The sequence below is a fragment of the Callorhinchus milii genome, unplaced genomic scaffold (assembly GCF_018977255.1).
Source record: "Callorhinchus milii isolate IMCB2004 unplaced genomic scaffold, IMCB_Cmil_1.0 Scaffold4, whole genome shotgun sequence".
Classification (NCBI taxonomy): Eukaryota; Metazoa; Chordata; class Chondrichthyes; order Chimaeriformes; family Callorhinchidae; genus Callorhinchus; species Callorhinchus milii.
The window spans coordinates 80,842,479-80,865,470 of record NW_024704745.1 but is presented as its reverse complement, the minus strand read 5'-3'; the positions used below and the strand labels follow the sequence as shown (position 1 = coordinate 80,865,470).

Below are 22,992 nucleotides of genomic sequence, written 5' to 3'. Positions count from 1 at the left end.
GTTGTTAGTCAATTGGCGGATCACTTTTCTGGGGTAACAATGCCTCAAAACAAATAATAAGTAAACAATAATTATATTGTGATCACTCAATCCATTAGTTTGTGGGAAGCTGCTGTGTGCAATTGGCTGACGTGTTTCTCCCACAAAAATATAAATTTAATTCACTTTACAGTATATTCTGTGAAGCGCTTTGAGTCATTTCAACAACGTGATAAGACGCTGTATCATATGCTTATCATGTGGTGGAGACATCTCAAAGTGCTTCACAAGATATATTGTAAAGTAGATTCACCGTATATTTTGTTGACAAAATGCGGCAGCCAATTATTCATATGTTTATGTGAGTTTCTATTGATATTCTGTCTGAGAATCCACCAGATTTGATAAGTTTTGATGCTGTCATAAGGTGCTGTATGGAATGCAAAGATTATTAACAGATAATATATAATGATAAAGCAGCTTATCATGTGTTGAAACGTCTCAAAGCGCTTCACAGCATACACTGTAAAGTGAATTGGCTGTATATTTTGTGGGTGAAACCCTATTCCCCCAATAAAACCAACAAGAACCAGAGCACAGTACACTGAGCAGAACTTTCAGGTACAAGAGAACAGAACAGTTAAATAATTCCCAGTGAAAATCCCTGAATATCTCAGGAAGGGGTCAGAGAATTTAAAGACGCATTTGGTGGTTTCTGGCGCCCTCCAGTGGTAACAAACAGTGCTGCACGTCTTAGGTTTATTCCAACATCACATTTACTTCAATAATAGTTGCACTTATTACAAACACATTGTGCCAAATCACAATAATAATCCTGGCATTTGTTACAGTCCCTTATCACGTCATTGAGACGTCTCAAAGCGCTTCACAGCATATACTGTAAAGTGAATTGACTGTATATTTGTGGGCAAAACACGGCAGCCAATTGCGCACAGCAGCGTCCCACAAACAGTCGTGGATTGCGTGACCAAATTATTATTATTATTTTGAAGGAATTATTACCCCCAGAAAGTAATCCACCAATCAACTAACAACTCAGTTCCTACAAACTACTGGTAAACGAGGCGTGTGGAGTAAGGAAACGTCCATGTCCTCTCTCTTGCAAGGCAACTACTCTAACCAACAACAAACAACAAAATTACATTTGTATAGCACCTTTCATGTTGGGAGGATGTCCCAAGATGCTATATTCTCTGAACCAATTCACTGCAGGACACATTTAACCAATACACTGCAGAACAGGAGTCCTGTAGCTCAATGGTTAGAGCACTCGCTTTGCAAGCGAGACATCTGAGTTCAATTCCAGGCAGAGGGCGAAACCTTGGGCAAGTTTCCTTACTCCACACAGAGCCTAATAATAATCCCTCCAAAACAAAAACAATAATAAATTGGTCATTTTCAATCCACGACTGTTTGTGGGACACTGTTGTCCTTAATTGGCTGCCGCGTTCGCCCACAAATATAGTCAATTCACTTTACAGTATATTCTGTGAAGCGCTTTGAGACGTCGAGAAGATTTGAAAAGCGCAATATCAAATGCCAGGATTATTATTATTATAATATTAACACAGCAAAGTGCTGAGCTATTCATCTTAAAATCCCTCTAGGGGTCACCCCTTCCCATCTCTGTAACTCTGTCCCATCCCTCCGGACCTCCTCAAACCCTAACACAGCCACTTCCGTCACTCAGTGGACACCAGCCTACGTCATGTCACAGGTGGGATTTCAGCCTATCTCCCTCTAGATCCCCTCCGACCACTTCCCTCCCTCATCTCTTTCAAGGTCCATCTCAAGAACTACCTCTTTGACCGCACTTTCAATCTTTCTCCTCCTCTTTGCCCACCTCCAGCTCAGGTGCCAAACCAGGCTTGTTAAATGCCTTGGGATGTCCCCTTGACATCCTCAAATCTATCTCTTCCACTTCCGCCCACCTTTCCGTGCTCCCCTCAACACCACCATCAACTCATGCTCCCAGATATTTGTATGAAGCTTCAAGACATCCACTTCACCCTGAAAAATGCTGTATAAATATAAATATTAGTAGTTGCTGTGGATAAAATAATAATCCTGGTATTTGATACAGCGCCTTATCACGTTGTTGAAACGTCTCAAAGTGCTTCACAGAATATACTGTAAAGTGTAGTGACTGTATATTTTGTGGATTCGCCCACAAACCTAAGCTTCGCTTGCTACGCGACATGACTACAATTGCAGTTGCTGTGGATATAAGAGAATAAGAATCCTGATAAGCTATTTTGGTTTAATAATAACATATATAGAGTGCAGTCCTATAGCTCAATGGTTAGAGCACTCACCTCACAAGCGAGAGACCAGGGTTCAATTCCCGGGCAGCGCGAAACCTTGGCCAAGTTTCCTTACTCCACACGCCTCTGTTTGTCAGCAGTCAGTAGGAACTCAATTGTCAGTCGATTGGTGAATCACTTTTCCGGGGATAATAATCCCTCAAAAAACAATAATAATTTGGTCAATCAACCCACGACTGTTTGTGGGGACGCTGCTGTGCGCAATTGGCTGCAGCGTTTTGCCCACAAATATACAGTCACTCCACTTTACAGTGTAATCTGTGAAGCGCTTTGAGACATCTAGAAGACGTGATAAGGCGCTGTATCAAATCCAAGCATTAATATAGTATTGAAAATGTTCACAAGAAACAATTGTTTTCTTTTCAGAATTCCACGTTCAGGACAAGGTCAATGCATCGAAGTCCAAGACCTGCAGGAGGTGCACTTTAGGTGTAAGAACCACCAATTTTACCCGGCGGCAATAAAGACCCAGTGATGGGGGACAGGCAATTTGTGTTTGGGTATTGAAATATTCCAACATCCCAGCTTTTTAACAAATATTGAAAAACAATGTTTTATTTCAATCGGTGCCTTGATACAGCAGCCATCAGACCTGGGCTCCCCTCTGTGGCTCTCACAACAACAACTTACACGGCATGTCAGGACGTCTGGGCAGTCACGGATTTGGACCCGAGCTGGAGGTTGGGATTAGGAGGGGTGGACAACAGGAAGAGTGGGGGGTAGGTGGGTGACGAAGATGCGGTCGAAGAAGAGGGTCTTGAGACGGAAGAAAGGAAAAACTGTCTAACAGGCCCTGAATCAAATGCAAGTATTATAATTATTATTATCTGCTCCCGAACAGTCTCAAACCACTTTGTCAGCTCATTCCAATACTTATACATCTCATATAGAAATGGGTTTTCCAGCTGAAGCTCATAGCTAACAACCACCAAGTGTGTGTATATGTGTGTATTAAAGGGACAGTGGCAGCGGATACAGAACTGTCTGGGAGACAGAGAGCAGAGAGTGGTGATGAATGGCTGTTTTTCTGACTGGAGGGCAGTGCAGTGGTGTCCCCCCGGGGTCGGTATTGGGGCCACTGCTGTTTGTGATCTATATAAATGACCTGGACTTGGGATAGGGAGGACAATTCCCAAGTTTGCAGATGATACTAAGCGAGAAAAGGTAGTAAACAGTGAGGAGGATAGTAACAGACGGCAGGAGGACATAGACAGACTGGTAACATGGGCAGACACGGGGCAGATGAGGTTCAATGGGGAGAAAAGCAAAATGGTGCATTTTGTGAGGAAGAATGAGGAGAGACAATATAAACCGATGGTACAATCCTAAAGGGGGTGAAGGGACAGAGAGACCTGGGGGTCATATAGTAAACCTTTGAAGGTGGCGGACAGGCAGATAAAGCTGTTAAAAAGCATCCGGGACACGAGGCTTTATAAATAGGCCATAGAATACACGAGTCAGGAAGTTATGATGAACCTTTATATAAAACACTGGTGGGGCCTCAGCGAGAGACTGTGTTCAGTTTCAGGAGTGAGGTTGAATTGGAAGCTCTTTTCAGAAAGCAGCACAGACACGATGGGCCGAATGGCCTCCTTCTGTGCTGTGTAATTCTATGGTGTTATGTATGTGTGGGCTGGACGCCAAGGCTCGCCTGTTGTGATTGTCTGTGTGTATTTATGAGTGTCTCGTCTCTCTGTGACTCTCCACGTCTATGTGTGTGTCGCATGTCTCTCTGTGTAAGTGTGTGTGTGTCTGTGTGAGTATGTGAGTGTTTTGTTTGAGTCTGAACTGCCCTTTCTCCCCCACATCCACGTCATGACCAGTACTGCCTACCACCAGTCCCTTCCCCTCACTTCCTCCCTCGCCTCCTTCAAGGCCGGTCTCAAGACCCTTTTCTTCGACCGTGCCTTTGGTCTCCCTCCCACCTCTCTGCCGGGGCCTATGAGAAGCAATGCTGGGTGTGTCTCATGTCGCTGTCTGATGGTCGTTATCCGGTATGTCCTGATGTGACGAGGATCACCGTACAAGTCTGGTTGGTTTAATGACTTTACACTCATGTTGTTTTGTGCTGTTGTTTCTGTTATATGTTTGTTATATTTGATCCCATTGTTGTTTATCTTACATTGTTGTTATATGAAATGTGGCCGCGGATCACTGAGGTCTTAATAAACCGCTGTTGTTGTTACCGATTGTATCCTCGAGCCTCTGTGACATTCAAACACAGTAAGAGAGTCGCTGTCCACACCGGAGTTCTGGAAGACTGCGATTTGTTATCCCGTTACCAGGCATCGGAGTTATCCGGGAATACCTGTGAGTGACTTAATCCTGATTCGGATGAGCCACCTTTGAGCAGGGACTCACACTGACCGGGTCAGAAAAGAGCAGAAACCACTTAGTACGTCGGCATCACTAAAATTCACAACTACAACAAGAAGTGAGAACCGTCGCCATGTGTGTGTGTCTCTCTCCGTGTGTAAGTCTGCGTGTGTCTGTGTGTATCTCTCTGTGTGAGTGTGTGTGGGTCTCAGGGTCTGGGTGCAGTGTGGGGCCCTGAGAGAGAGGCAGGAGGTGGTGAGCTCCTGTCAGGAATTCTGCAGTCAGGACACTGGCGAGCTTGTGGAGCAACGCTGTTTTTTGGTGGATCTCCATTCTTTTGGGGCCTGAGATGGTGTGTGTCGCCCTCACCCCAACCGCCCGGGGCAGGGTGAAGGCCAGGGGGGGACAGGCGGCGGGGGGGGGGAGGGTGGGTCGTGGTGGTGCAGGGTACAGGCCGGACGATGCCCAATTTCTGCACGGCTCCTAACTGCAGCTGAGCCAGCAGTGGCTCCCCGAGCTGCCCTTCTCCAGGTCCCCCAGAGCCCGACAGGTGAGATGGGGAGACAGGCCACACATTATATATACAGTATATATTATATATATTTAGTTACATACAGTAAAATACCCACAACCCGCAGTGGGGGAGTCTTGCCCAGCAAAGCCAGACCTGAGCCTTCATGTCCATCCCATATCCTTCTAGGCCTCACACCTTCCTTTGTTTTTTTTGTAAGTATGTTTTTGTGTATGTGTGTAATATATAATGGTTAAAACACTCGCTTTGCAAGCGAGAAACCTGGGTTTGATTCCCGGCAGGGAGGGGATGAAACCTTGGGCAGGATTCCTTACTCCACACATCTGATAATAATGCCTCAAGAAAAAAAAATAATAAATTGTTCACTTCAATTTGTGGGACACTGCTGTGCGCAATTGGCTGCCGCTTTTCGCCCACAAATATACAGTCAATCCACTTTACAGTATATTCTGTGAAGCACTTTGAGAAGTCGAAAAGATGTGAAAAAGCGCTATATCAAATGCCACGATATTATAAGGATTATTATTACAGTATATCTTATAAAACCACAATGTCTGTGTGTCAGCCAAGATCTCAATAACCAATTGACGTAGAGACATAATTTATACCTCTTTGGCCAGGCCTTTATTTTGGGAGTGTCAAGGGCATATTTTTTCAGGGATCTCCTATCGTTGTTGAGTTATGACCTGAACAATCTCATCACCATATTTGTCAGTTTTGCTTTTGCGTTGCAGTTACACCTTGTGGCCACACCGACTCCCACTGACACTGTGGCATCGTGTATCACAGAGCACGTACGCACACAGCCAGACGAAGCCACGCAGCGGGTACAAGATAAAGATGTCTAAGTGCATTTCACCCACAAATGTACAGTCAATTCCCTTCACAGTCTATTCTGTGAAGCGCTTTGAGACGTCTCGAAGATGTGATAAGGCGCTGAATCAAATGCAAAGATTATTATTATTATTATTATTATTATAGAGCCTGATCTCATGGTTCAGACATCTAAAAGCGCTTTGCAGGATATACTGTAAAGTGTAGTGACTGTATTTTGTGGGCAAAATGCAGTAGCCAATTGTGCACAGCAATTTTGAAAGAAAAACAATAAATTTGAAAGAAAAACGATTGGGATTAAACTAAAAATGGATTCCTCAGTTTGCATTGAACAGCGATCAGTTGAATAAACCCTGTCTAGTTTCCCTCACTCGTCTGTCTGTCCTGTAGGACTGAGGTCAATTACACCCACTCCAGCTGCTGCCTCAACCGAGCTAGAAAGCAAAAGCCCACAACACAACCTGACAACCACACTCACAGAAACTGTATGGAAACAGAAAGACAACAACAACAAGGAGTTGCCTTCATTTCACTTAACACATTACTTTGTGTAAGTCATATTAAATGTTGTGTTCCCAACTGATAACCACTTGTGTGAGCTTTACTGTTGACAACATCAGACAGAGGAGGAAACCAAAATAAAGAGGAATGATTAGAGTCCAGAATGGGTTATAAAAAGGGAACCACCATAACATTTTAATCTCCTTACCCTCTGAATTAACCATCTTGGGAAAGAACGAACAGGACTCCTTAAGAGTTGGCCACAAGATTAAAACAATGAGCATGATATTATGAACAACAGCTGAAAGTATGACAACAAAATGCTTTACTTTACTGCAACTTCTGAACTATTTACATTACTTACACCAGGAACGGGCGTTTCTGAATTGTTCACGTCTGTACTGTTCACAGCCGGACTGTTACCCCCCAAAGTGTCTGTGGTGTGTTTGTCCACACCCTGGGAGCTCATGCCCTCGATGTCTGCCTCTATAGGGAGGTTCTCCGGCTTTTGCTCGCACTCTATAGCTTCCTCAGAGTGATAGGCGTCCGGCTGAACAGCGTCCCCTGTCACACGGGTCTCCTGATTAACGCAGTCTTCTATTGCTTGAGGGTCCAGTGTAACAGTGCCTTCAGTGGAATAGGTGTCCAGGGTATCTCTGTCCCTCACACAAGTGTCTGGATTAATAGTATCCCCTGCCAGGCAGATGTCCGGGGTAACTGTGCCACCCTCCACACAAGCGTCCGGGGTAACTGTGCCACTCTCCACACAAGTGTCCGGGGTAACTGTGCCCCCCCCCTCCACATAAGTGTCTGGGTTAACAGTATCCCCTGCCGTGTATGTGTCTGGGGTAACTGTGTCACCCGTCACACAAGTGTCTGAGTTAACAGTAACAACTCCACACAGGTGTCGGGAGTAACAGTGCCCTCCAGCACACAGGTGTCCAGGGTAGCAGTTTCCACCATCTGTCCCACTAGGTGGTGCTGTAGCCCCCCATCCCTGGACACGCCCACGCTGTGTGCCTCCGCCTGGCTCCCCAAGTGCTCAGACACAGCCAGGCCGCTCCCCTCGCCACTCTCCACCTCGCTCTCCGCCTGTTCACCAGACGCCTCCACCACACACATTGCAGTTGGAGTGGGAGAACCCACAGCGCCTCCTGCGGGACGTGGGCTCACCTCCACCTCACTCTCCACTGTTGACCAGTTGCTCCCTCCATGCTCTCCACCCCCTGGGCAGCTCCGTACTGGTGACACTCTTGGCTTCTGACTGGCCTCCAGCTGGTCTCCGCCCTCTACCTCCATGCCCTATCGCCCATGGCCACCTCCATCTCCCCGCTGTCCTGATCGCAGGCCTCCAGGAAGTCCAGCACATTAGGCAATTGCATCTTCTCCGGGTACAGCTTGGCGAAGGTGTCCACCATCATGTCAAAGTCGTGCTTGGCATCATAGTTGATGTGCATGAGGGCCAGGCTGCTGGCTCTCTCCTCCACGGGTGTGGCCTTGAGGTAGGCCTTCAGCCGTCTGCGCCCCACCTCGCTCCTCTCACTGCCCACCTTGATGATGGGCAGGTTACACACGATCTTCAGCAGCGTGTAAACATTGGGGAAGAACTTGATGTCCGGATGCTGCAGAGTGTCAAATACCGTATTTGGCAGCTCCACATCCCGGCTCCTGTGCTTCCACTTGATCCTCCAACAGTGAAGCTCGGCAGAGAGTGTGTCTGGGTTGGGGAGGTCATCCTTGTAAAGATTGGCTGTGATTTCCACTGTGGTGTTGTAATTGAGTTGGGCCATGACAGAGGGCACCAGTGACAGACACTTGAGGGCTTTCAGCTGCTCCTCACAGAACATGCCCTTGACCTCCGCAATCACGTAGTCCAAGCAGGGAGTGGTCAGGGCCTCCCTGTAATAGTGATCGGGCGACTCCTCGGACGACCCCTCGGTAGCCTGCCCAAGGCAGCGTCTGGGGGCCTTCATCTCGATGGCCATCTTGTGGGCCAGGTGTGTGGCTTCCTCCAGCCAGAACTCGTGGTAAACATCCAGATTCTCCCTCATCTCGTTCAGTGAGTGCAGCACAGCTGTCAGGGTGCCCGAGGCAAAGTAGGTGTCTGCGGCATGGCCCTGCAGGTTCTTACCAAAGGCCCTGGTGTAGCCCAGCACGTTCTTCATCACCACCAGACACATGACCATCTCGAAGTCCCTCATGGTGGAGGACAGCATGCTGGCCTGTGTCACCATGTAAGCACTCCACTTGCCACAGATGTTGTAACTCACGCCGTCCAGGCAGGTCACCAGCACGTCATACAGATCAGTCAGGATCTCGAAGGTGTCGTGTCTCTCTGTCCAGCTGCCCTGACACACACTCTTCAGCTCCTTGGCTCTCTCGGCTGTGGTCTGGAAGGCCACATCAATGCTGGCCTCCAGGGCTGTCTGAAGCTGGGAGGAGAGGCTAAAGAAGGCCTGGACACTGTCCATCAGGCTCAGCACCATGGTGACACTGAATATGGGGGTGGACTTGGCGATCCAGATGTTCAGGGGGTAGGAAGAGCAGGACGTACACAGTGCCTTGGGATACTGCTGCAAGATCTTGCTGGCCAGCGCGTGCTTCTTGTAAAACATGGAGCCCGAACCATTGTACGCTTGGCCCCTGCAGTTGTCCATGTTCAGCCCCCATTTCTCCGTCAGGGTCTCCTGCAGCCGGTCAGCCAGGGCTTCCCCCTCAAGCTCACACTGTACAAACCCCAGGAACTCTTCCCTCAGGCAGTCCATGTTGTCCACAAAGCGCACGTGGAGAGACACGTGGTCCAGGCCCGAGATGTCCACCACCTCGTCCGTCACGATGGAGAAGAAGTTTTCCCTCATCTCCCGTAGCACCTCCTTCCGGATGCACATCTCACAGATGGCCAACAGGTCTCTTTGCAGGTTTTTGGGGCAATACTCCGTGTACTCGGCCATGGTTTCAAACCGCTTCCTGAGGATCTCGTCACCAGCATTCATCCTGAACTCCAGCAAGGCGCGGATGTTATTGGGGGCGCAGCAGGGGCTGGCTGTGTCCTCACTGCTGCACCCCCCCAGAGGCACGTTTTGCCTGCCCAGCAGCAGCACTGTTTCGAACAAGACTTTGAGAAACTCTTTGTTCCCTTTCTCTTCGGGGTTAGATTCAAAGACGTGTCCTGAGGGAGCAACTCCTCCCACTTCTCTGCCGGGCTCTCATGGCCGCCTTTGTCCCCGTTGGCTTGGTTGGCGTCCTGTATGCACTGCAGGCCCCTTAACACATCAGCATCATCTGGACCAGGAGAGAGAACGGCTGTACTGAAAACCTATTATAATAATCCTTACATCTGATGTAGGCCCTTATCACATCCTTGAGACGTCTCAAAGCGCTTCACAGTTTATACTGTAAAGTGCAGTGACTGCGTATTCTGTGGGCGAAACACGGCAGCCAAATCATGGATTGAGAGACCAAATTATTATTATTTTTTTTTGAAGGGATTAATACCCTTTAGAAAGTGATTATAGTGGGTATCTCCTGGACCAAAGGCTGTGAGGGAACTTTTTTAAAAAAAATGCTAGCCACACATGCAGGAAGTGATGTCAATGGTGACCTGACAAACCGGAAATGTACATCATGCCTGTGCCTGCTCTTTCAAGAGCAATCCTTTTTACCTCCTCTTTCCCGCACACCCTTGTAGTTTACTCGTTTATAGATTTAAGGCTCCTGTCCTGTCAGGCCTGTGCTGTACACACCGTATTTACTATTTACTAGTTACAATAAAGCAGTTTTGGTACAACCAGGTTCCTGAAGATTTCAAGATCCTCTCAGTCACCCTCTCACTCACCCACAAATCACTTCATGCCCTGGTACCTCCGTGGTCCTCAAACCTGCTCACACCCCACTCCCCTATCCATCTCTGGCCTTCTGCACATCACTCGTCCCCTCTGCTCCCCATCGTTCTATCAGCTACTACGCCCCAAAACTCTGGAACATCCTGCCTCAATCCCTCCGCCTTGTCCCCTCTTTGCCTGTCTTTAGATTGCGCCTGAAGACCTCCCTCTTCGACTGTCCCTAGGATCACCTCTCCTTTCTCCCAAGCTCGACATCAGGCTCTGCCGCTGTTAATCCTTCCCTGTGTGCAGCGGGCTCTATAAATGCCAGTCTTTTAAGATTTAAATCAAAATTTTGTATTGCGTACAATATACTGGATTATAGACAATTACCCGGCCTGACATCAACCTCAGCTCTGACAACACTTACTTCTTGGGGCCTTTATCCTCTGCAAATCTTCTTCACTCTATAAACACAAAGGAGAAACTACAACAACAAATGACATTTACAGTTACACAGCACCTTTCACGTTGAGAGGACGGCCCAAGGCGCTGGACAGTCATAGATTTGGACCCGACCTGGGGGTTGGAATCAGGAAGGGTGGAAGGCAGGGAGGGTGTGGTTAGGAGGGTGACTGAAGGCACGGTCGAAGAGGAGGGTCTTCAGATGGGCCTTGAAGGAGGCGAGGGAGGGAGCGAGGCGAAGGGACTGTGGGATGGAGTTCCAAAGGGTGGGGGACAGAGAAGCTGAAGGCCTCACCATCGATGGATGGTGAGGCCCCGCGGGGGGAGGTGGAGCAGGCTGGAGCCTGCTGAACAGATGGAATGGATAGGTCAACAGCTATTTTACACAATACTCAACAACAACAACCACAAAATGACATTTATAGATCCTTTCACGTCGGGAGGACATCCCAAAGCGCTAAACAGTCAGATGTCAGGGCCCGAGCATGGGGGAGGGGTGGTGTACGGGGGAGGGGTGGGTTAGGGGGGGAGGGATGAGAGGAGGCAGAGAGGTGGGCGGGCGACCAAAAGCACGATTGAAGAGGAGGGTCTTGAGACCGGCCTTGAAGGAGGCGAGGGAGGAAGCGAGGCGAAGGGACCGTGGGATGGAGTTCCAGAGTGTGGGGGCAGAGAGGCCACCGATGGTAGGGCGGGTCGGATGGGAGACATGGAGCAGCCGGAGCCCGCTGGACGGAGGCAGCGGGCAGGTTGGTAGGGAGTCAACAGGTCAGAGAGGTAGGAGGGAGCAAACCCATGGATGGCCTTAAAGGTAAGGACGAGGATCTTGAACTCGAACCTCTGGGGGATGGGGAGCCAGTGGAGTCGGGCGAGGGTGGGGGTGATGGGTTCACGGAGCCTGGTGAGTGAGAGTACACGAGCTGCAGAGTTTTGGATGATCTGCAACTTGTGAAGGGAAGTGTTGGGAAGGCCGATGAGGAGGGAGTTCCTGTACTCGAGCCTTGAGGTGACGAATGTGTGGGTGAGGGTTTGGGGGCCTGAGGGGTGAGGCAGTGGCAGAGTCTGGCAATGTTGCGGAGGTGGTGGTAGGCAGTGCCGGTCATGGCGTGGATGTGGGGTTGAAAGGACAGCTCAGGGTCGAACAAGACACCCAGGTTCCTGATTGGCTTAGTGAGGTTGAGCCGTGCAGCTGTCCACGGTGTCAAAGGCGGTGAGAGGTTGAGGAGGATGAGGAGGCAGAGGGAGCCCTGGTCACACATGATCAGGATGTCGTTTGTGGCCTTGACCAGAGCAGTTTCCATGCTGCGGGCAGCACAGAAACCCGATTGGAGGGGTTCATGGAGGGAGTGAGAGGAGAGGAAAGAGCGAAGCTGGGAGGCAACGGCTCTCTCAAGGACCTTGGAAAGGAAAGGGAGATTTGAGATGAGCCGGGAGCTGGATAGCTATAATGGGTCAAGGGAAGGTTTCTTCAAGGTGGGGTGATGAACATATATAAAATTATATAAAAGTCGAAAGGTTCATGATACTAGGCACCGAGCCAGTAATATTCATAGATCGTACCAGCTCCCTGATTCTCTTGTGCTTTACATAGCTTCTTACTGTTTTCTTCAGATGACTGGTGAAGTCAAATAAGGTGGGCACCGCATCATCCTTTAGGATCATTCTGTATGGCCTCTGCAAAGTAAATCAAATTAAAATGAGCTTTTCACGCTGATTCCCTGCTCACTGGCTTTCCCAAGTCTTCTCTCCACAAGCTTCAGGTTATTCAATAACAACAAATTGCACTTGTAAAGCGCCCTTCACACAGGCTAGCGTCTCAGAGTGCTTTCTGAATTCAGAATTCTGCAGCTCGTGTTCTCTCCTGTACCAGGCTCCGTAACCCCATCACCCCACACTCGCCCGGCTCCACTGGCTCCCCATCCTCCAGAGGATAGAGTTCAAGATGGTCAAGCCCTCCAAGGCCTTGGCCCACCCTCCCTCTGTGGCCTGCTAAAATCATATGAACCCGCCAGCCCCCTCCGATCCACGAGTACTAACCTGCCCCAAAGCCCCCGACCTGCCCACTCCACCATCAGTGGTCGGGCCTTTAGCCTTTCTGCCCTCACGCCCCCTAGAACTCCATCACGGAGTCCTTTCTCCTCGCTCCCTCCCTTGCCTCCTTCAGGGTCCATCTCAAGACCCTCCTCTATGACCACCCCCACCCTTTCTGCCTCCACCCCTCTCAACTCCAACCCCCAGCTCGGATGCAAACCCTTGACTGTTCAGCCCATTGGGATGCCCACCTGACATGAAAGGCCCTACATAAATGCAATTGTTGTTGTTGAATTCATTGCACGCATTTTGTTTTGTTCCTCTATCAAACACCCATTGACTGCGTTCTCGTCTCTGGGCCAAACCCCACGTCAGGAACTCATAGCCTTGGCCCACTGTTCAGCACAGCAATGGAGGAAGGACTGCATGGCTGGAAATGCCATCTTTCAGGGGAGACATTACATTCTCACCTTGCCAACTTAGCGTTTGTTGAAATCAGGGTAATGCAACAACAACAACCAACATTTATGTAGCGCCCCTCACTCAGAGCACCTGCTTGTTAAAATCATCAGCGGATATTTAAGTGGATGTTAAGGTCCCTTAGTATTAATGGAGAAGAGTGGGCAACGATTCAAATAAAGTAATCCTTGAATGTGATATAGCACTTCATCATGTCTCCAATATATTTCAAAACTCTTCACAGAATGTACTGTAAAGTGAATTGAATGTGTATTTTGTGGGCGAAATGTAGCAGCCAATTGTGCACAGCAGTGTCCCACAAACAGTCGTAGTTTGAGTGACTAAATCATTATTATTTTTTTTAAAAAAATTAGTTATTCAATCTGACTGTGAAACTTCTCTGTGTGCAAACTTGCTGCCGAATTTGCCTAGAAATAGTCACTGCAATTAACAACACTTTGATATGTTTTTATGTTAAAGGCACTATATCAAATGCAAAGGATTAATGAGATTATAACAATAATAATCCCTGCATTTGATAAGCACCTTATCAAGTCATGAAGCTGTCTCAAAGCGCTTCACAGCTCTATTCAGTATACAATGAATGAAACTAACCAGCCTCAAAAAGTGAACAATAATGTCCATTTACAGGTCCAGTCACTGCCACAAATTAAAAACTCTCCTCATATGCGAGAGATCTGGTTTAGTTAGAATACTATCTGTTCCCCCCCACACTATACCAACTGAACAGAGTTCCGTTCTTACATTTGTGCAGATCAGGGATGTTTCAAAATGCCGCGCACACAGCCGGTACTGTTTGTGAAGCTGTTCAGAAGACTTATCCTCTAAATCTGGTCTCCGACAATTCTCCACCCATTTCCTGCACCTGCGTTCAAAAACAAAGATAAATTTGTAATACTGTTCGCACACACAGTTTAATTATCCAATAACTGGTAAACCGTTTGCAGCTAAATAATAATCAGTCATTTTATATACAATGGTACGTTTCACATTAGGAACAACAACAACAACAAGATTCCATTTATAAAGCGCCTTTCACGTCAGGAGGACGTCCCAAGGGGCTGCACAGTTGGGTCATGACCCGAGCATTGGGGGGAAATGGTCAGGGAGAGGGGAGGGAGCGAGGAGGGGGAAATGGTCAGGGGGAGGGGAGGGATGGGAGGGAGCGAGAAGGGGGAAGAGAGTCGAGAGGGGAGCTGAAGGCTCGGTCAAAGAGAAAGGTTTTGAGACCGGCCTTGAAGGAGGAAAGGGAGGAAGCGGCGAAGGCACTGGGGGATGGAGTTCCAGAGCCTCGGGGCTGAGAGGCTGAAGGCCCGACCACCGATGGTAGGGCGGTTGGGGCGGGGGACGTGGAGCAGACCAGAGCCAGAGGATCGGAGGGTACGGGCAGGTAGGTAGGGGGATAGTAGGTCAGAGAGGTAGGAGGGAGCGAGGCCGTGAATGGCCTTGTAGGTGAGGATGAGGATCTTGAAATCAATCCTCTGGGGGATGGGGAGCCAGTGGAGGCGAGCGAGGGTGGGAGTGATGTGATCCCGAAGCCTGGTGCGGGACAGTACACGAGCTGCAGAGTTCTGAATGACCTGCAGTGTGGAGGGAGGAACAGTGGAAGAGGAAAATCTTGAGGCATGATTTGAAGATGGGCAAAGATGGGGCCAGACAGAGGGATTGAGACACAGGGTTCTAGAGATTGGGGCGTAGTGACTGAAGATGGAGCAGAGGGGATGAGGGATGTGCAGAAAGCCTGAACCAGGTGAGCGGAGGTGACGGGGAGTGGGGGGGTGAGCAGAGGAGAGGTAGGGAGTGTGAAGCCATTCGAAAGTGAGAATCTTGAAATCTTAAATGCAGAAGAGCACAGAGGACGAGAGGTAGTGCCGCGAGTGCGTGTGCGCACACATTCAATTCAAAGCACTGCAAACCAGTGAATGAATACAATCCTTGCATTTGAGTATTGCCTTATCACCATGTTGAGACATCTCAAACAACAACAACAACAACAACAAGATTCCATTTATAAAGCGCCTTTCACGTCAGGAGAACGTCCCAAGGCGCTCCCAAAGTGCTTCACAGGATATACTGTAAAGTGGTTTGACTGTATTTTGTGTATGGTTGGGGGAGGGAGGAAGGAAAGACACAGGAGAGAGAGACTCCGACAACAGCCACTGCTGTACCTGAACAGCGCTGGGACCAAGGTACTAACGAAAAGGGTAAATAGAACTGTAGAAAATGCTTTAAACCAGTAAGGGGTTGGAGTGGGTGGGGGGGAATGGAAGCCAAACATAAGGCAAGGAGAGGATGAGAGCAACGGTCAGAGTACAAATAGTGATCAAGACATAAATACTACAGGAAAGAAAAAGGTAATAAGAAGTTATCACAAAAGGTATAACAAGTCAGAAAGTGTGAGAAGAAGATCGTCAGGGCGTATAGGCATGTTGGGGACAGTTACCCAAATAAGAGTTATTTATACAAATACACATAGCATAAGAAACAAAACAAATAAGTTAGAAATACCAATTCAACTTAAAGGGTATGATGTAGTAGCCATTACAGACACCTGGTTACACGCTGGGCAGGACTGGGAGCTAAATATTCCAGGCTATAAGATCTTTAGAAAAGACAGGGACATTGGGAAAGGAGGAGGAGGAGGAGCAATATTGATAAAAGATACTATTACAGCAGTGGAAAGGGAAGATTTCAGTCAGGGCGATCAGGTCATAGAAACACTGTGGGTAGAATTGAGGAATAGCAAAGGAGATAAGATTCTGTTGGGTGTAGTCTCCAGACCTCCAGAGAGTTGTGATGTTGTGGGGAAATGTATAAATACAGAGATCAGGGAAGCAGCTAACAAACCCAATGTGGTTACAATGGGAGATTTTAATTTTCAAGGAGAACACCTCTGGTAGTAAAGACAGCGCAGGATAGTTTTTTGGAACAATGTTTTAGAACCAACAAGGGAGCAGCCACGGATTGGTGATGAGAAATGAGGCGGAACTAGTCAACAATCTGACAGTAAGGAAACAACTTGCAGTCAGTGATCATAATATGATTGAATTTGACATTGGAGTTGAGAGGTAGAAGGCAGAGTCCCAAACCAAGATTTGAAGTTAAAGTAAGGCAAACTTCGATGGGATGAGAAATATATTGACCACAGTAAACTGGGCTGCACTGTTAGTGGGTAAACCTGCAGATCAACAATGGGAAGTTTTCAAAAATATATTTAATACAATACAGAACCCGTAAAATGCAAACGCTCCCAATCGTGTAGTTGAGGATCCATGTTGGGCACAACAGGTGAGAGACTGTATCAAACTAAAAGGAAAGACTTACTCCAAATGCAATAAAAAGTGGGAATGCCGAGGACTGGGAGAACTACACAAGGCAACAAAGGGAGACAAAGAAAGTAAAAAGGGGAGCAAAAAGGAGTATGAAAAACAACTTGCAATAGATATTAAAACCAATAGTAAAAGCTTTTATAAATAAGAGAATGGTCAAGGGAAATGTGGGCCCGTTAAAGACAGATGTAGGTGAGACTATAATGGAAAATAAGGAAATAGTTGCCTTGTTCAATAAATACTTTGCTACCGTTTTTACAGTAGAGGATGAGGACAAAATACCAGCCATACAGGGAACCTAAAAATAAGTCAAAGTGTAATGTTTAATAAAATTAATATAAATAAAAAAATGGTAATGGAGAAAATAATGACACTCAAGATAGACAAATCTCCAGAACCTGATAGTTTACACCCCAGGGTATTAAAGGAAATAGGAGAGGAAATTGCATTTGTTATAATTTTCCAAAGCTCTCTAGACTCGGGAATTGTGCCCTTAAGATTGGAAAATTGCGAATGTCAACCCTTTATTTAAGAAGGGAGGGAGAAACCAGGAAACTACAGACCAGTCAGCTTAATGTCAGTTGTAGGGAATATATTGGAATCTATCATCAGGGGCATGAGTGAATGAACACTTGGACAGGTATGAGCTAGTCAAAGGGAGTCAGCATGGGTTTGTGAAGGGAAGTTTGTGTCTGACTAATCTGAATCTTTTGAGGAGGTCACTAAAATGGTGGATAAGAGAGTGTCTATGGATGTCGTTTATATGGACTTTCAGAAGGTATTTGATAAGGTTCTACAACAAAGATTATTAGCGAAAATGGAAGCATGGAGTTGGAGGTAACCCCTTGCAACGTGGGTTGGTAATTGGTTAGGAGGCAGGAAACAGAGTAGGGATAAAAGGGAACGTTCTCTGGTTGTCGGGACGTGACAAGTGGTGTCCCCCAGGGATCTTTACTAGGTCCTCAGCGTTTTGGTATATATATATATATATACACACACACATACACATGACTTGGATGAAGGAATAGAAAGTTTTATATCCAAATTTGCAGACTAAGCTAGGAGGCTCAGTAAATTGTCTCGATGGGAGTAGGAAGTTACAAAGGGACTTAGACAGATTAAGTGAGTGGGCAAAGCTGTGGCAAATGGAAGTCAGTGTAGGGAAGTGTGAGGTCATCCACTATGGACTGTAAAAAGATAAGGCAGAATATTTTCTTAATGGGGAGAAACTAAGAACTGTGCAGGAGCAAATAATAATAATAATCCTTGCATTTGCTATAGTGCTTTTCACATCTTCTAGACGTCTCAAAGTGCTTCACAGAATATACTGTAAAGTGAAGTGACTGTATATTTTGTGGGCGAAATGCAGCAGCGTCCCATAAAAGGTAATGGATTGAGTGCCCAAATTATTATTTTTTCTCTTGAGGGATTATTATCAGGCGTGTGGAGTAAGGAAACTTGCCCAAGGTTTCGCCCTGCCGGGAATCAAACCCAGGTCTCTCACTTGCAAGGCGAGTGCTCTAACCACTGAGCTACAGGACTCCACGGAGAGTCCAAAGGGATTTGGGTGTCCATAATCCACAAATCACTAAAAGGTGCAAAACTTAATCAAAAAGCGAATGGAATGTTGGCTTTATCTCAAGGATCCTGGAATACAAATGCGCTTCAGCGTATAGACCGTTGGTCAGACCCCATCTGGAGACTGCGTTCAGTATTGGGCATCACACCTCAGGAAAGATATATTGGCCCTGGAGGGGGTGCGGCGCAGGTTCACCAGAATGTGACCAGGCCTAAAAGGATTTACTTACAAGGAAAGGCTGCGTAAACTTGGATTGCATTCCCTTGAGTTTAGAAGGTTGAGGGGGATTTGATGGAGGTGTTTAAGATGATAAAGGGATTCTATAGGGTAGATACAGAGAAGCTGTTTCCTCTGGTGGGGAATCCAAAAGAAGGGACATAGTCTGAAAATTAGAACCAGGCCATTTAAGAACATAAGAACATAAGAATTAGGAGCAGGAGTAGTCCATTCGGCCCCTCGAGTCTGCCCCACCATTCGATAAGATCATGGCTGATCTTCAGAGTGAAATCTGGAAGCAATTTTTCACTCAAAGAGTGGTGGAAATCTGGAACTCTCCCCCAAAAGGCAGTGGATGCTGTGCGAGGTTGATAGATTGTTGGTAAGTCAGGGCATCGAGGGATATGGGGAATAAGCGGGAAAGATAATTGGAATTGAATGGATTAAAGTACAGATCAGCCATAGGAACAGGAGGTTCGAAGGGCTGAATGGCCTCCTCCTGTTCCTATGTAATTCAATTCCTCTTCAGAAAAATAAAAGCCTTCTTTAAAAGAGTGACTTCCCCCTCGCTGCACAACAATCTTTGAATTTTATATATTACATATACATGTATATTATTAATAATCCTTGCATTTGATATAACACCTTTTCACGTCGTTCAGACATCTCGAAACGCTTCACAGGATATACTGTAAAGTGTAGTAACTATGTATTTTGTGGGCGAAATGTAGTAGCCAATTGCGCACTGCAGTGTTTCACACACAGTCATGGATTGAGTGACCAAATCATTTATTTATGTTTTTGGAGGATTATTAACCCCAGAAAAGTGATCTGCCAATGGACTAATAACCGGGTTCCTACTTACTGCTAGGTAAACAGAGGCGTGTGGAGTTAGGAAACTTGCCCAACATTTCTCCCTGTCCGGGAACGAAACCCAGGTCCTCTCGCTTTCGAGCCAAGTTCTCTAACTACTAGGCTACAAGGATTCCTTATTTTGTAAACGTGTATCTGTATATATATATATATATGTATATGTGTGTATATATATATAAAGCACGAGAGAGAGAAATACCCGTTGCAGCTTCAGGATCCAATATGGAATGTAGATTGACACAGACAGACGTGTGGTCTTTATCTATATTCAGCTGAGACACTTGTGGAAGGACTCCTTGGGAGGGCTCCTATCAAACCTACACTACCCGAAGGGGTTTCCTTTGTGATCGGCAGATCCTCAAGTTATTGCAAGGCAGAAAGACGGTAATACATTTGTGGCAGAATATATTGGTGTAGATGTATATCATTAGAAGGGTGTGTGCTTCCCCTGTGGCTGCTTTGTTACAGAAACCATGCGTTCGCCCACAAATATACAGTCAATTCATTTTACAGTGTGTTCTGTGAAGCGCTTTGGGACGTCCTCCCGACGTGAAAAGCGCTATATCAAATGCAAGGATTATTATTATTCCTCATATTTTGGGCTTAATTAAGGCATTTTTAAAATATAGCTCATCAACAATAGAAGATCCCTGAAACAAAAAATACCCCCCCCCCCCACCCCGATGTGAGGCCTCCCCCACAGGGGTTGGGGGGTATGTGTGTGTGTAACTATACATATATGCAAACGGCTTCTCCTCTAGTCCCCGCACCATCTCGTGCAGTGTTCCTCAGGGCTCTGTCCTTGGTCCCCTCCTCTTTAACATCTATATACACCTCTTGGTGACATCATCCGCAGACATGGGGTCAACTTCCACATGTATGTGGATGACACCCAACTCCCCCTCTCTGCCTCCACCCTTGACTCCAGAACCCATGTCCTGAATGTCTGTCAGACATCAAGTCCTGGATGAGAGCGAACTTTCTTCAGTTGAACGTCAACAAGACCGAGGCTCCTGATTGGCTCCCGTCAGCGCTTCCACACCTCAGGCGCTGACAGCATCACCGTCCATGGGGCTCACTCCCCCTCACTGAGCCGGTCCGGAACCTTGGGATCTTGTTTGACCCTCAACTATCCTTTCTACCCCACATCTGCGCCATGACCCGCTCTGCCTTCCCCACCTCCGCAACTTCGCCCGACTCCGCCACTGTCTCACACCACAGGCCCCCGAGACCCTCACACACGCCTTCATTACATCCAGGCTTCACTATGCAAACTCACTGCTTGTTGGCCCCCCAACTCCTCCCTCCACAGGCGGCAGATCATCCCGAACTCTTAGCCTGTATCTTCTCCTGCACCAGGCTCCGTGACCCTATCAACCCCTCCGACCTACTTCACATCCCCCTCCTCGTTCGCCCTACTATTGGCGGGCTGGCCTTCCGCCACTCTGCATCCACCCTCTGGAACTCCATCCCGTAGTCCCTCCTCCTCGCCCCCTCCAAGACCCTTCTCAAAACCCTCCTCTTCAACCGTGCTTTCAATCTCCCTGCTTCCCCTCCTGCCCTCCAGCCCCTCCCCAACCCCAGGTCCGAAACTCTGTTTGCATTCATAATAAACAATTTGCATTCATAATAATCCTTGCATTGATATAGCACCTTATCACATTGTTGGGACGTCTCAAAGTACTTCACAGAATACACTGTGAAGTGTAGTGATTATGTATTCTGTGGGCGAAACGCAGCAGCCAATTACGCTCAGCAGCGTCCCACAAACAGTCACGGAATGAATGACCAAATTGTTATTATTTATATACTTTGATGGGATTATTACCCCCAGAAAACTGATCCAATCGCCTAACAACTGGGTTCCTACTTAATGCTAGGTAAACAGAGGCGTGAGGAGTAAGGAAACTTGCCCAAAATTTCGCCCTGCCCGGGAACAAAACCCAGGTCCTCTCACTTTTGAGGGGAGTGCTCTAACCATCTGCCGCAATTAGCTGATTTGATCCACTGAACAATCTGCTACAATTTCCCTCGCTAGAATCTTGGGTTGTTTAGTGTGCTGTGTTGTCAAAGCTGTTCCAAGATTTGAAAATACATCAGTGTGAAGTGAGAAGACTTGAATGGCTTCATTGGGACAAGTGGAAACATGCTTAATAATCCTTGCATTTGATTTGATAATCTTTGCATTTGATACAGCCCCTTATCATGTCGTTGCTCTGCTTCTTCAGTCTTTAAAAATCCTTCCCATCTGTGCCAAACTCCCTCGTTTCCAGGAAACCTCTGTCACCTGAGTCTGGCACTTAGTTCACTTAGAAAGCCTGAACCATCAAATGTGGCCTCTCAAAAGGTGTCACGTTCTGCGTTACTCAGAGCTCTAGCCTTGGTCCTCTCCTCTTTAATATCTAACTGCTCCCGCAAGGCGATGTCATCTGGGTTAACCGCTACATGTATGTGGACAAAGTCCTGTAGCTCAGTGGTTAGAGCACTCGCTTTGCAAGTGAGAGACCTGAGTTCAATTCCAGGCAGAGGGCGAAACCTTGGGCAAGTTTCCTTACTCCACACAGAGCCTAATAATAATCCTCCAAAACCACAAACAATAATAAATTGGTCATTTTCAATCTACGACTGTTTGTGGGACATTGCTGTGCGCAATTGGCTGCCGCGTTCGCCCACAGATATACAGTCAATTCACTTTACAGTGTGTTCTGTGAAGCGCTTTGGGACGTCCTCCCGACGTGAAAAGCGCTATATCAAATGCAAGGATTATTATTATTATTATTATAACTATCTCTCTACCCTCGACTCCAGAACCATTACTGTCCTCACAGACTCCACATTGGACACCAATGCCAACAAGACCGAGGTCCTTCTGTTTGGCTACCGTCGGCACCTCCACACCTCAGGCGCTGACAGATCCAATCAACGTGAATGCCCACTCCACATTATAGAGCCAATACTGAACCTTAGTGTCTTGTCTTCCTCTCAACTGTCCTTTAAACTTCACATTCGTTCTCTGACCCTTTCAGCTTTCCTCCCACTCCCCAGCCCAGGCCTCCCCTCCCCCAGCCCAGGCCTCCCCTCCCCCAGCCCAGGCTCCCCTCCCCCAGCCCAGGCTCCCCACTCCCCACTCCCCAGCCTCCCCTCCCCCAGCCCAGGCCTCCCCTCCCCCAGCCCAGGCCTCCCCCCCCCAGCCCAGGCCTCCCCTCTCTTCCCACAGGCCCCCCTGCATCCAGCCCCACCCCCCCCCCACTCCCCCCTCACCTGACGGGGTCTCTGGGGAACCTGAAGAAAGGTACGTCCGGGCACTTTGTGCTTTTCCTGCTGCAGTTCGGGGCCGCGCAGAAATTCGGCATTGTTTGTCCTCCTCCTCTTCCTCACCGCCTCCTCCTCCTCTTCTTCACCCCCTCCTAATCCTCACCTCCTCTTCCTCACCTCCTTCTCCTCCTCTTCATCTCCTCCTCCTCTTCCTCACCTCCTCACTACCTCCTCCTCTTCCTCACCTGCCGCCTCCCGCAGGGGGGCAGTCGGGGCCGCGCGGTGTGTTATTTGGTGCACCAAATGCACAATGCACCCGCCGCCAACAGGACCTCCTGTATCCCACAATGCACCCGCCGCCAACAGGACCTCCTGTATCCCACAATGCACCCGCCGCCAACAGGACCTCCTGTATCCCACAATGCACCCGCCGCCAACA

General features: G+C 47.8%; 1 protein-coding gene across 1 annotated transcript; it reads right to left on the bottom strand.

Moving 5' to 3' along the window:
* Nucleotides 1-6,671: 6,671 nt before the first annotated feature.
* LOC103172658 (52 kDa repressor of the inhibitor of the protein kinase-like) lies at nucleotides 6,672-22,702 on the bottom strand. Its single transcript, XM_042334481.1, is given in 6 exon segments — nucleotides 6,672-9,654; nucleotides 9,657-9,789; nucleotides 10,759-10,795; nucleotides 12,351-12,464; nucleotides 14,046-14,166; nucleotides 22,560-22,702. Coding segments are annotated over 6 exon segments (2,355 nt in total). The 5' UTR covers nucleotides 22,652-22,702; the 3' UTR covers nucleotides 6,672-7,796.
* Between the last annotated feature and the right edge of the window lie 290 nt (nucleotides 22,703-22,992).